The sequence below is a fragment of the Bacillus rossius genome (assembly GCF_032445375.1).
Source record: "Bacillus rossius redtenbacheri isolate Brsri chromosome 4 unlocalized genomic scaffold, Brsri_v3 Brsri_v3_scf4_2, whole genome shotgun sequence".
Lineage (NCBI taxonomy): Eukaryota > Metazoa > Arthropoda > Insecta > Phasmatodea > Bacillidae > Bacillus > Bacillus rossius.
The window spans coordinates 22,382,849-22,398,581 of NW_026962011.1; the positions used below are offsets into that span (position 1 = coordinate 22,382,849).

General features: G+C 36.4%; 1 protein-coding gene across 1 annotated transcript; it reads right to left on the minus strand.

Annotated features, from left to right (window-relative positions):
* Positions 1-1,395: 1,395 nt before the first annotated feature.
* On the minus strand, positions 1,396-15,404 carry LOC134541883 (SUMO-activating enzyme subunit 1). The gene is made up of 6 exons (XM_063385602.1): positions 15,168-15,404; positions 12,084-12,255; positions 8,381-8,637; positions 7,324-7,490; positions 6,688-6,835; positions 1,396-1,812 (listed from the first exon to the last, which is right to left on the minus strand). Exons 1-6 carry the CDS (start codon positions 15,245-15,247, stop codon positions 1,656-1,658), a joined length of 981 nt encoding a protein of 326 aa, XP_063241672.1. The 5' UTR covers positions 15,248-15,404; the 3' UTR covers positions 1,396-1,655.
* Between the last annotated feature and the right edge of the window lie 329 nt (positions 15,405-15,733).

Here is a 15,733-nt window from a genome sequence, read left to right on the forward strand (position 1 = left end):
TGCTCAACTATTAAAACGTTTCTTTCACGACCACTCGCCATTGCACGAATATTGCAAAAATTTAATCACAAACGTGAATAAATTATCTGTAGAACGTGAAAATAAAGCCCAGAATCACTGGTACCAAACCAACACACGAACACAGTGGTTCGCAGTAGGGTTGCCAACATTTGCCAAGGAGCGAGAAACTGTACATGTATGTGCTACGCGGACGTGTTCCTTTCACTACATGGAACGATCTGAAGAACGAAAAAAATTTTGTAACAATAAAAGCACCCAAATTTCCATTTGCGACGTAGTGCACAACATGCACGTACGTAACGGAACGATACTCTGTTCGAGGAATCGATAGAATCGAAATGGAATAAGTATTCTTACTACAGTTGCGGTTGGCAACACGTAACAACAAGCGCTTTATTCGATGACAACAACGGTGTATATCACGAGAAGGCATTTGATTTTACCGTGTGATTAGCGGGAATGTAATGTATTGTAAACATAGGACAAATGGCGGGACCAGCAAAAAATGGTTTAATTGACGGGAAAACGCTATTCGCAGGAACGTAATTGCCGGGTTCCACTGTAATGCTATAATTTCCTTACTGTCATTTAAATTTACTGTCCTGGATATAAGTTGGAAATATTTCCATAAATTTATGAAGAAAAAAGGCACTCTCAACCTATATGTGGGCACTTCATAAATTCCAAGAAAACAAAAAATATATCTGTAGGTAGGGTACCTTAAAACATGTCTATTTTATCCTGCATGTCAAAATATTTGTACAATTTTACAATGGTGCAAAATTCTTTTTATAAATAAAACATTTGTAAACCTACAAATGATCAGTTGCTAATTGTTTATTAGCCGGGGAAGATAGAGTAACCAGAAGTGAAGAGAGTGTGAGCTGTAGTGATGGCGATAATGATAGAGACTGCTGTTGTTAAGTTTTGTTAGCCCCTAGTTTCAAATTCAAAAATTTCATTTAATGAAATATTATAATAATTTTGGTGTCTAACACTAACTTGAAAAATAATTTGTGTATAAACTATGTTTGAAGATGTTTAATCATGTGACCAGTAGGTTTCCAAGAATACACAAGATTATTTGCAAACAAGTTAACTTTTTAATTTTTTTTAACCTACTTATTTTTTCCTCCAAATTTAGAACTGAAAAACAATAGGTCGAAATATGCGAGCCGACATATTCGGGACAATAACAATCTTCCATCAACTGACCATTGCAGAAACTGTGTACTGTAAAGAGAGGAAATGCCCATTTCCTGAAACAAAGCAATCTATAGATGCAAACAGCTATGGCTGGTTAACTGTACGTACACCAACCATTCGCCCATTAACGATTCAAGCTTTACTTGTTAAAATAATCTCACTAAACCGTACTTTTTGACACCTTTTTTTATTTTCATATAAAAAATTAAAAGTTCAAATGTTCACAAAAGTAATACACTATGACAGACAATACATACTGAAATAACTGAACCAACAGTAGTGTTGGATTAGACACAAGTATCAAAACACTCAAACACACAGTAACACACAAACATCAGTCTTAAAACTGTCACATTCTGAACCACCATGTTTCTCGACGGCTGATGCTAACTGCACGAGAGTCCGAGGTGACCTGAGAAGCTGCAGCTCTAGGGAATGGTGTCGACGTAGCCCTTGCAGGTCAGGGGGTTGTAGAAGAACAGGTTGTTGTAGGGCATCTCCACCTGGGACAGTACCTTGGTGATCTCCTGGGCAATGATGCCCCCCATGATGCCACACACCGGGCTCACCTCCCCGTACAGGCAGCTGCAACATTCCTCCCACAGGTCATCATCACCAGCGCTCAACAGTCTCTCTTGCCCACACCAACACAAAACTTTCTACATTGAGTGTTCTTCAAGATTAGACCAAAATCTGGACCCATAACTTACAGTATTTCGAAGGACAACACTCTACCGTGACAGTCAGTGTTCTAATAACTTTCTCATCAATTTAAGATAAAATTATTAGATTATTTTTACAGAAATTATTACCGTGTTTTATTGCATAATCGTCACACATTTTATGCTAAAATCAAGTTTGAAAAGTAGGGCTGCAATTTTTATTTGTGAGAAAAGCATTTCTGTTGGGGTTAAGTTTCTCATATAAACAAAAATTTGTTGCATGGAAAGACATTAAATTAAAAAGCAGAGTATACAAAAGCAAGCCAAACTTTTGAAATTAATAGGTCATGCAAAAAAAAAAAAAAACATACTTCAATCAACCTAAAATAGAAAACTGAAAACCATAACTAGAACATGAGTCAGAACTAACATAGTGTATACACATTAACAATCATAGTATACACTAACACTAACCACAAAAGAGTGCGGGCTATGCAATGTAGTTTACTCGGCATGAGACAGAGTGTGTCACTGCATGCAATCGGCCTTCTATCAATATCGATATTCAACTACATGCGCGCACTCTACACGGACATCAACATAACCAATCATGAATGGTGCCAACTAGCGCTGGCTACTTTTTATATGTGCTGCACAGTGGCGACAATTGTTTTTCTGTGAATTAATTAATTAAGTGATATATCCTAAGGACAAATGGATTCAAACTTTAAAATTAGGGATGGGACGATTCCAATATATCAATTCTCGATACCCAATTCTCGATTCTCTATCGATTCTCGATTCCCTATCGATTCTCGATTCCTATATCGAGCAACTGATGGGAGATTTTTTTTAACATACAGAGAATTTCACTTGAATTCTGAATTAAAGAGGTTTATTTAAAGCCACACACATTTAGCAAATACTTGGAAGTTAAACAGCTTTCAGAAAAAATTCAACACTTATACAAATTGTAGAAACTGTTTTAATCTTTTAATTTATGTACATATAAAAGAAAGATATTGCAGTTCACTTTTTAACAATTAGACATCACTAGTTTTAGATCATAAAAAAATTAACCCAGAGGATGAAAATTAATGTATTAAAAAAACATAAGGCCTACTCAAAACTCAAAAAAATGTCACTACTGTGAACAAAACAATTTACAAGTTTTTGTTTAGAAAAAAAAAGCCTTCGCACAGTTTCAGGGTCTAATCGATGACGCTTTTGGTCAACTATCAGGCCAGCAGTACTGAAAAGTCTCTCAGAATACACTGTGGATGGTGGTATGCTAAGGTACTTTTTTGCCAGTTTTTTAATGTTAGGAAATTTGTAATTTTCCTTCCAGTACTTGAAAATGTCTGCAGTGGGAGGAAGAATTGGTTCCTGAAGGTAAGTGTTTATTTCATCCTTCACAGAGGTTTCCTTTGATTCACACTTGGCATCATTCATGATGTTGTTGTAAAATGCCCACATTCCATGACTCGCTGCTGGTGCTGCTGTTTGCTTTGTTTGGACATTGGGTAACTTAGGCTCTGAGCAGTTGGTTTTTGTTGCTTCTTCAATTAAGTAATTTTGTGCCACTTCAACACACTTTGGGTTAACAAACACATGGCATTTTAGTCGAGGATCAAGAAGTGTTGCTGCTGCAAACAAAATTTCTTGCTCCACTTCTGCATACCTTAAGTTCAATGAAGAAATTAGATCATTTTTCATACCCAGAATTCCTGAGCCATTGGGTGCTGGCTTTTGTAGCTCTCTACTTGTGCTGTTAACAATCGGTATTACCTCTGATGCAGTCACAGTTGCAGAACTAACAGCAAGTGTAGCATGGTTGAAAATGCTCAGTAAGTCAGACACATGGGCAAGTAAATTCCATTCTGCAGTCGAAAGTTCTGCAGGCAAATTGAGCTTCGTTGCAGCTAGGATGACTGCCTGCTTTTGCTCAAGTAGACGTTGCAGCATGTGTAATGTAGAATTCCATCGGGTGGGTTCGTCTTGGATGACTTTATGCTGTTTTACACTCAGAACAGACTGAGCATTTTTCAGTTCCTTGCATGCTTTACTTGAGTGTTTAAAATGACCAACAATGCGGCGGCATTTTGCTGTCAAACTAGTTACATTCTTGTTGTTAAGTAACCCATCTTTAACAACAAGCTGAAATGTATGCGCTAAGCAAGAGAGATGTTGCAACTGTGATGTCTCTAGGGCACTTACGATGTTCCTACCATTGTCTCTCACAATGCAAACAACCTTTTCACTCAGATTCCACTCTTGAAGAGTTTCTGTGATAAAAGTGCAAATGTTCGACCCTGTGTGTGAGAATTCAATAAATGGAATTACCTTGATACAAAGATGTTGCAGAACAAAATTTCTGTCGACAAAGTGCACCGTCAGACTCATATAATCGTCGTTATTAGTTGAAGTCCACATGTCTGTTGTAAGGCTCACATACTCTGCATCTGCCAGCTGTAGTTTAACACTTTCTGTGCACTCATTGTACATCTCTGGTATCACTTTCTTCGAAAAATGTTTCCTACTGGGCATTGCATACCTTGGCTCCATGAATTTCACAAATTCAGTAAACCCTCTGTCCTCGACAATACTAAAAGGCTGCTTATCTAGGCACATCATTCTTCCAATATGTCTAGTTATTGATTTAGCTTTTGAGTCACCTGGTTTGAAAGGTGAGGTTTGAGTTATAAATTCTCTGAGTGTTGGTTGGACAAGGGATTTCTTGGCTATTGGTTTTGGTTTCGGTTTCAGCATTTGGCACTGTTTGAAACTGCTTAGAATGTCTGTGGGATTAGGTGAGCTAGGATCATCAGGTTCAAGTATTGTACAAGCAGATGACTGGGGTATTGACAAAGTAGTGCTGCTGCTTTTGCTAGGAGATGAACAAGGCTGATGACTGACTGGAATCAAAGGTGATGAAAACAATGAACCACTGTTGCAGGGCAAGGAAGTTGATTTCTCTGCATGAGCTGGTAAGTCCAAGCCCCTATTTGCTGAATCAAGTTTTCTCTTCTTGGTATTTTCAATAAACGCGGTATGTTTCCCAAGATGTTTTTTCATGTTTGTTGTTGTTTTTGAAGAACCACCTTGCGAAATTTTCGTACTACAAATTTGGCAAATTGCATAATTGTTGTCGTTTGGATCAATAAAAAAATGCTCCCAGACTTCACTTGACATGATCGTAATTAAAAAAACGTAGTAAACACTCGGAAGTATACAATGTTTTTAAAGCATTTTAAAAGCACAGTACACATACTTCCAGATATACAACAATTTCGAAGTGAAGTCGCTGCAATCAATATAACTTACTTACCTAGTAGGCACGTGTTTATGTTTTGCCGATGCTGCTTTCCTTAGTTGATTCGGCGGCCAAGTGCTAGCTATCTAATCTTACTGATTCGGTAAAACTGAACGCGCCAACGACCATTTGTGATAAAATGAAAGCGCCCGGTTTTTTTTCTCGTAGCAAATTGTTATATCGTGCCATACAGCACGGCAGCAAGCTGTAGCAGTGTATTTAATCCATGGATATATACTCTATGGCTACTACATCTATGGTATCTCGTGATGTTATGTTGCTATCCTAAGCCACGCCTAATATATATTTAAAGCCAGCAGTAATAAGTGTAACTATTAACAGTCGGGGCAATTATAAATATATAATCATTTAAAATGTTTAAAGGTATGATACATTTGTACGTTACGTTACGCAGTTGTATTATGTTATTGGTACGAGTCCTCGGCGTTTATATTTTCGTTGCGGCAAGGATACAATAATTTTTTATATTCCTTTTTATTACCATTAATTACCGTGGAATAAAAAAAAAAGGTTACTGTATGTAAATCAAAACAATATGTAGTTAAAATTACGGGTATATATTTGTTAGTAAACAGACGTGTATAGCTGATTTATGAACAGTAGTAATGGGCAAAAATCTTCACTAAACTTCCGAATGTTTAAAATTTTCAGGGAAAATTATTTTAGAAAGCATATTATGCTGGTTTTGGCACTTTTATTCCAGTACCACATATGTTTTGTATGTTTGTAGTTAAATTTTGACGCAAAGATTAGGTTAGGTAATCGAAAATGCAAATAATCGACGTTTTTCCCAGATTCTCGATTAATTTCACAGAATCGATGGGTATCGGGGTATCGAAGAATCGAATTTCCCATCCCTATTTAAAATACATCATTTTATACAGAAAAAGAAGTTTACTGGTTACATCTTACATGGGAAAATAATGTGTGGAGAAAATGGCAGGACCGAAACATTTGGCCGTATTAAAAAGGATATTATATTGTTCCGGTACATCTTAAATGAGTTAACAATTAATTTATTTTCCCATCATAACTACCACACTGTGTGACAGCAACTTGAAAACCAATTGCTGTTGCATGGTACTTTGTCCTATGATCTTTGGCAAGGTTATATTTACTACATACACTCGTAATCTAACAGCAGAACCAAAAAAATAATGCAACTTTTATGCGAGAATTTTTTCTCTCCGAATAAAAAAAAACAGTGTGACAATTAAGCGAGTGCAATTATGCAATAAAACACTTTACTTAAATTAGCAGAATTGAGCCAATTTAGCAAAATAATGGACAAGTACAGATCCTTAGCTGCATATGTAGTGTAAGCTGTGAGATATGTGCTTTGCAGAATAGCGTGGAAACAAAAGTGAGCTTGAATAGTGAAAGACAAAGGAACAGTAGCAGTAAAATTTTGCAAACTATTTTCAATAGATCCATATTTATACCCACCCCCTCCCTCATAAATACCTGAAGTAAGTATCGCCCACTTTCTCAGGCTCCTTGATGCCAATGTCTGGTAGCCAGGAGTCCCGGATATCCTTGAGCACCGTCAGGTCCTTGTCGCGAGAGGCTGGACTTGGTTTCCGCCCTGTTCGCTTCTGGAACTCCAACAGCACTGGAAAAAAAAACACCACCATCACCAGCAATGTTGGGACTGTCTCGCCATGCTCAACAACTGCACATTATTTCACCTCCAATAAAGCCTTTTACTACAGTTCTCCTGGCTAGCAAAAATTTTTTCGCATTGCTTTAATGAGCTGTAACTAAAACCTAGCAGTAATTCCCATTAGCTCTTGAAGCATTCTGGGGAGAAAGCCTAAATAGCTGTCAGTAATATGCAAATTTTTAAAAAATCATTTAGCAAAGTTAGTTTATTAAATAAAAGCTGGCACATATACAGGTTATTCACAAAGTAGTGAATTACCATTTATTCATTTTCATAGTACATCATTAATTAATTGCTTTATTGATTTTTAAATTTTATTAATTGAACGTTTCTAATATTCAAATTTATTGGCCTTTGACAATGAACTTGGAGTGATTTCGGGTATCTATGAAAAAGCAAAAATATCAAGAAGGATGGATGGTGATAAAAACACTCACCCAGTAGGAGCAGAAACTCCGGCTGCAGGGCTCCGGCCTTGCCCTTCAGGTCCTCGCTCTTCCAGTCGGCATTGAGCACATCATCCAGGGGCTGAAAGGTCATGTCCAGCATGCCATCCTTCTGAGATTCATCTCCGGCCTTGGGCTGCATCGGCACCGACGACATTCTGAAACACACGATTGCGACAACTGGCAGCACTCCAGCCTGCAGTCTGTTCCTTAACCAACAATCTCTTGCATTACAAAACTAACATAGCTGCTAACATAGGAGGTATGACATGATGAAAGATTTCTTGGAAGCTACCAGGGCCACTGTTGTGAAATGTTCAATGTTCACAGAAGTTTTGGTTTTTGGTTGCAATCAAACTAAGCAGATTGGCAGACAACACAAAAGAATAAGATTTAACATAATGCAAAAATTAAAGACTTACCTGCAGAAACATCTTAAATGAAACCTGCTGACCACTTAGTGTATACTAGAGTTAAAGTCACAAATGTCTTGTGGTTTTTCTAATGTAAGTCTAAATAGGGTGCTATCAAAACAGAAAAAAATTACATACCTGAATTTTCCAGGCTTCAAAAAAAAATTCCCCTGACCACTATAATTTATTAGTCACCAATAAAAATAAATATTTCTAAATTGGCACTTGTAGGCATGCCACATTGCACTATTACAACAGGCCACTATCAATTATTTTATCGCACTGCTGATAGCACTGAAAGTGAATGTGCATGGCCAAAGTGCTGATATACTATCAACGTATCAAGTAAAAAAGAATAGAAGAAAAACTTTTCGGCACACTTAGATACGGGTTGGAAAAGGTAAAGAAAGGATGAGTACATGGAACCAGTACAAATGAAAATAAATCCCTGCTATAACTTTAATTTTTCAGTAACCTCATAGATAAAAAAAAATTCCTTCACTACCTAAGAAATTCCCTGTTGCTGAAAATCCTCTGGCTCCTCCAAGTTTCCCTGTTGCTAGCCACCCTGTCCAAACCACCAATACCTTGTGCCCTCGTCCAGCTTAGCCCGAATGAGAAGACCCGGTACTCACGTGGTGTACTCGTGCAGTCCGCAGTCGGCAGCCATGCAACCAAACAGGCCCCACACCGCACCGTAGTAGAACTTGATCCCCAGGCTGCGACACGTGTAGTCCAAGGACACAATCTGGGCCTTGTCGCAGCCGGTTGCGCATACCAGTTCAAAGTTCTTGAAGAACGCGTCTGTCTTGTCCTTCACGCAGCTCGTGTCTGCGGTCACTTCCACGCTGGGGTTCAGCTGCCGCGCGTGCGCCAACGAGGACTCAGCGCGCTGTAGCAGACACACGCATCAGTTTAAATCATCTCACTTAAAACTCATGCTACACTTTAAAGCAAATTATTTTATGAACATATGTGAATGAAACTTCAGTGAAACTTCCATCAATGCAAAAATTTTCCATAGATCTACAGAGAGAAGATATGCTGCTATCTCTACTATGTTATACCAGATGGGTCATAATGAGGAAAGTGAGCTGAAAAGTCTGGTAGTTTATCAAGATGCCACTGTCCATTGATAATAGGGAAACTTCACAATAATCAGACTAAATATAACAAAGAAAAAATACTTAAAAGACTGATTGTGATTGTTTTAATTCTGTCACAGTTGTGAAAATTAAAAGTTTAATTTGCCCCAAAAGATTACATGATACATGAACTAACCTCAAACGATGTACAGTTTCCAAGTAATTTGTGTCAACTACAATAGTGTTAAGCCAAGAAAATGAGCACATGGGTCTACGTATCAGGGTAGTTCCGTAATCCAACAGTTATTCTTGTTAATTAATCTGAAATCAAAACGAGTAAGGCTGTGCCTACCGTGACAACAAAATGATTACTTCAAGATGGCATGACTGATGTCTGCTATTACACATAAAGGTTGTTGCCTGGAGATCCACGCTACAAATTATTTTCTATTCAATCATTGTCATGCCTCTGCACTCATCCCACATCAATCAGCCAATAGATTAAAAACATTAAAACACACGCGGTACCACAATCACTGGCGGATCTAATTTTCTCCTACCAAACTTATTTTACTGCAGGGCTATATATGATACAAATTTTTTGAACCACAAATAAAATATATTAAAAATTTTAAATTCTAAATGTACTAAAATTTGTATTAAAAAATTTAATTTGATCCTCCGCTGACCATCATTCTGATTCTGCCCTTAGTTTAGATGGCCTGGCACAATGGGTTTACCTGCTAATACTATTCGGTTTCTAGCAAGCAAAAAATATATACAGTGCAGTACACATAAAATACAAAAAAAAATTAATTTACACAACCAAATTGTGTAAGGCAAGTGAACAATTATAATTTAACCTGTTTTCATAAGTACACAGAATGGGAAAAAAACACATTATTTTAAAATTTTATATTTAAATTATCACAAGTCGAGGTCACCTGCCTCCTGAACACTAATTTTAAAAAAAATTGTCAAGTTTTTTTCAAAGAAAATGAAGAAATATTAACGCAACAGACCCCTAGTCAAGTTCAATTGGTAAATGTCACAAAAAAATAGATCTAGCAAATCATTGCCTCATTATAAAATTTACAGTAGCTCCTGACATAAACTGGTGAACAAATAAATAGTGACACATCTCTCATCCTACCTCTAACAATGACCAGCACTCCAGGTTAGTATAGCTGGGTATGAGGACCTATCCAGTAAAGTTGAGATGCTTAGCATTTTTTGAAAGAAACTAGTATAATGATCAAAAACTTTCTGACTTTTTGAGTCCTAAATATGGTATGTCCTACTATGAATCACACACTGCAAACGCCATACAGTATTCTTTTAATGAAAAGCCATTGCAGATTATTCTCCCAGATTCTTGGACTGTGTTGATAAGTATATGCGTTTGTATAGCATATCTCATTCTTAGTATGCAGTGTGCTACATTTAAATGGTATTAACTCTCTTTCTAATACATTTCTGCCATTAGCACTATCCTTTCAGTGTGCATTGTTGCCAGATATACCCCACAGAACATTATATTTAGACACAACTAAAATTTTTAAAATTAGATCTAGCTGAATCATGGTGTGTATTTTGCAAAAATTAAATTTGAAATTAAAATTTCAGAAGTACATTTTCCTGTTGTATTTTATCAAGAGCATCATCTGATAATATTCAATTTTTATTTCTAAAGTCATAATTGAATGGAGTCATCTTAGTTTAAACACGTGTGTGTGTGTGTGTGTGTGTGTGCGCGTGTGCGTGTGTGTCTCTCACATTCAATACTAAAATTGAGCATAGCGCATGATTTCACGGAATGCCTTATTATTAGTGACTAACTGCTACAAATAGTTTCTCCTATAAAATAATTTGTGTTTAGCATTGAACTATTATTTTTTTGTTAGAATGATTACAACTGTAAAAATACTGTAAATAGACTAATTTATGATCTTAAAGTAAAATTCAAAATATATTAAATTGTATTACAATTAAAGATTGTTTAAAAAATTATATCTTAGATGTTAACAAGCTGGGTAGAATCACTCTAGCAACAGCGATTGCCATTATACTCTGTGCTGCAATCTAAGCATGAAACAAGACATTTGACTGTTGACAAGACATTAAGACCAAGAGAGAAAAACTAAAATATTTTTATGGGCTTAATTACTATAAACTGATAGTATTTTTAATGAAATACCCTAAATAAGCATGTTCCACATTTAAAAAAAGAAAAAGTTTATTAAATATGTAGTTTAGCTGTATTTCTGAAAAATAATGTTATAAATCCGAAAATACTTTTATTCTATGCTCTTTAACTTCCTCTTTTCATTAAACCCGGTGGAGATAAGAAATTACAAATACTTTAGAAGATATCGCAGTTCTTATTTTGCTATACAAGACCTGTGCAATCATTCGACCGCCAAAATTTTTTTATTACCATGTGTTCGTGAATGCCTAATTAAATAAAATGGTCGATTATGTCAGGTCAGTTACATTTTAAATACTTTCAAACTAAGCTGACATTAAAAATTATGTGAATTAATTTTAATGGTTCTTTAGTTTTAAAGTATTTATAATGTAACTGACCTGACCTAACAAACCGGGACAAAGGATGAACAGTAACAACTCACGTAATATTTTTTTTTTACTTATTACTTGCGCAACAATATCCAAATAACAAATAAAACATTAAAATTTGAAACGTTAAAAACTCACCTAAGTTAGAGGCGGGTACAATTCCTTTGCCATTAGTAGAAAATGATGTAGTCGTTCACCTACGTCTCAAAAAAAAAATTCTTACTCGTAAACAAGAAACAATGTTCAACGCCGCATGAATGCACAGGTATTGTGATGGAAATTAAAAAATTCGATATCTCCTAAAGTATTAAGAATTTCTTATCTCCGCCGGGTTTAATGAAAAGAGGAAGTTAAAGAGCATATAATAAAAGTATTTTCGGAATTTAATTTTTTTTTTTTTTAACAATTATTGCCCAAATATGAAAATTAAAAAATTTGATATCTCCTAAAGTATTTGGAATTTCTTATATCCGCCGGGTTTAATGAAAAGAGGAAGTTAAAGAGCAAATAATAAAAGTATTTTCGGATTTTTAACATTTTTTTCCGCAAATACAGCTAAATTACATATTTACCAAAAGTTCTGCTGGCACAAAATTACAGGCCCATTAATTTTGTATTAGCAAAGTTTCACTGCAAAGGATCTGATCCACAAGTAAACACCAGCTGTCACTCTCACATTCTTGCCCAGATGAGAACGCTCCACGAACAGGTTCGCAGAGAAGTCTTCCTCGGTCACGACGGTGTGGTCCATCATCGTCAGAGAGCGCACGCCGGACAGAATCAAGTTCTTGGCTATTTCTGAGCCCAAGCCGTGCATTCCTATGACCAGGACTCGAGCAGCTCGCAGTCTGGAACCACACGCAAGCAGAGTTCTCATTAGAAGCCACAAAGTGATACATTTTTAAGCATAAGAACAGGCATGGAAAAAGACCAGGTTTAAAAAAAAAATACTGTATTTTTTGTTTAAACCATGTTTTTTTAGGTTTAAGCGAGCTTTTTTTTATTGCATTAGTAAATTTGGTTCGTAGCATATTCAAATGAAATCCATAGAACATCCCGCTTTCTGCCACTCACGTGGAACCAGAAAAGTTATAACAATCTAAGAACTGAAGTCCAGCAAATCTGCACAACTGACTGGGACTTAACCACATAAAGGATATTTCCACACAGGAGGAGGATTCTCTATAGAATGGGCGTTTCCCACAGACTGGGGATTTACAGTAGTCAGGGATTTCCCACAAAAGAGGAATTAACTATTTAATATTTTTAATTTTTGAGAAGTATTTACCGCTTATTCAGTTAATTAAATGATATCATCTTGATTAGTATATAATTTTTAGTTCCTGTAAATCACAAGAAACTATGACCAAACTATTGTTTAATTGATAGGAATGTAAATTTATATTTCTGTATCTAGGTGTGTACATATTGGTTGTGTATACACATCTTTGGTTGTTTCCACATAGAGACAACGTCTGTGTACTGTCATGAAGAAAACTGTAGTATTTTAAATCCACTTTTCTAAATAGCATTGTTATTCTACATCCTAACAATGTTTATGGGCACAGTCAATAATGGATTACTTGAAATGAATTTGTACATGGTCGTTAAAAGTTAGTTTTTTATCTTTCGTGAGCGGACAATGTCACATTGTGTCGTCAACCCCATGAGGACTCATATTTTCTAGGCCGAATCGTTATTGTATCTCAAAAATGAGTGCTCCAATTTTGGGATTAGTACCTATGGTGGAAATATTAGTTGGGACAGAAAATTTTTCAAAATGGAAATTTGTAATGAAGGTATATTTGGTTCACGACTATTTATGGTATGTATGGTATGTGATATAGTGTATGCTTCAGAAGCTCTGAAAATGGACGCAGTCTGGAAGAAAAGGGACCAATTATTCGCACATACATGATACTAAAACCGCAGCAGAAGCTTTGGAAAACGCTATCAAAGATTCAGGTCTTACCAGGTGTATCTTTCGTAACGACAACTTAAGATAAAGGCAATTCCATTGACGATTGTGATAGAATTATCACAACTGAATTCAAGTTAAATTAAATGAAGTTCAGTGTGAGCGATGAGTAGGTAGGTACCCAGTTGGTTTACCAGACCATTACAAACCAATGATCATGTCTTGAAAATTTTTGGACACTCATTACAAGGGATTCCATTAAAGTTAAGCTTCTGCAAGAAGTCAAGAGTGAAGACTTCAATCAAAATGAGTCAGCATTGTATACAAAGAAGCCACTAAAGTGCTTTAAGTGTAATGAACCTAATATTGTTGGCAGACATCAAACATGAATTCGGAGAAAAGGTTTGAACCAAAACATTCATACCAATCAACGGAGTGATGAAAAATAGGGATTCTTAGTCGCAAGTTCAAGTTCTCAGCTAAATCATAAAAGAGCTAAGGTTTTTGGATTCTTGTGCATCAGTACATGCAACAAATGATGTCAGCAAACTCCATGATGTGAAACCTAGTAACAGTTAATTTTTAGCTGAAGGAACTGGAATCAGAAGATAAATAAAGTTCTTTCAAAATTCAGCTTTATCCAGTTAAAAGCCAATCCCTTAGTTTTCTATTTGAGGGATTGTGAAAACCTAGTTATAACTGCTCTGTACGTAAATTATTTGCTATTATTTTAGGGTGAAAGGGGTAAGGGGGCTGGGGGATGCTGGGAGACAGGTTGAACAAAGGGTTGTATAGAGGGAGGAGGGATCATGAATGGAAGATTCAGAGAGAGTGAAGAACGGAAAGAGGAAGGCAAGTATTTCTGGCAAGGACAGGGAGGGAGTGGAATGAGATTGATGGAAAGATACTGGATGTGAGAAGAGGAAAGGACTTGAGGAAGAGGCTTCAGAAATTCGGGAGGGGGAACTCCTTGCCACTGGGCGGAAGCCCTATCGCAAGTTTATCAATTGATCAATAATAATAATTCAAGTAGTTGCTAGTTTTAATGAGTAGTTAGGCTTGGTTTACATATTACAAAAACTGTGATATCATACAAATTGTCAGTTGGTATAAGTCAACTATATTTAAAATATTTAGGTAATTTACAAATGTGGACAGTTGGTTAGGTTAGTTTGACTATACAAAAAAGATAATTTCCTAGATTGGTGGCTTTCTTGTTTGTCTTAATATAGAGAACATGTGATGTATAGATTTTAATTTAGAACTATAATTATTTAGCTCTTGGCTTTGATTTATTTCACTTGCAATTGGGCTTTCACCCAGTGATCAGGAGTCCTCCCCTTTCTCTCCCCCTCTTCGCCTTTTATTTTCTCCTCAGATACCTTGAATCTTTCACCCCCAACTCTATCCACTTCCTCCATTCTCACTAGGAAGTCATGCCTCCCTGTTCTGTTTGCCTTCATTCCCTCCTGAGCTTCCACCCGTGATCTCTCGTTTCTTTACACCCACATTTGAGCTCCCCTCTCCCATTATCAACTTAAAAAGCCTAACTTACCCACCCCAACCAATAATCTGACATACTATGCATTTCACCAACTTGCCCTTCCCTTCTCCAACACACACCCGTCACCCACCTCGCTGCTCTCCGTACATATATATCTATCCCCAATGGTGTTTTAGGTTATATTAATGTTCCTTGTATAATATCTTAAGAGTATCGGGTTAGGGAAAATAAGGCGTGTAATATCTTAAGAGTACCGGGTTCTGGAAAATAAGGTGTGTAATAATAAAAGTGAAAGGTTTGTTTGGTTACCACACAGCATCAAATGGTTTAAGAATTACCTTTTTTGTGATTCGAGACCCCACACACGTAACTGTCTATCGTACAACTGTTCTTCTTCTTCAGTTAAATGTGCATCCATTATTATCCTTTAAAGGCACAAACTAAAAATAAAATAATAAAATAACAAAGCCAATAGTCACACTTTACGACGCGTACCGGTATTCTCAAAACTACCATAGATATTGAAATACAATAAAAACTAACTACACACTAATAAATTTGTACCGTATAAAAAAAACGAAATCTTACTTTTCAAACGGAATAGAGACACACCCGAAGATAACCGAAAATCACCGAAGTTCACCGCTCGTTCGTACAAATTCGGTTGTACTTGTTTGTAGGTTGGCTGTCCTCTTTCGGGGTGTAAGCACCGGGATGCCTACGATTCACTCGTCCTTCTGAACATACCCAAACACTCACGTTGGCAAGCCTTCTTTCAAATGACGAGAGAGCCAAACGCAAGATTGTGCATCTTCGGTTGTTTTTTTTGTTCATTGTAAATAAATATACAACTCATGATAACTAATGGTCAATTCGGTTTGGTTAGCTACATTATAAATACTTT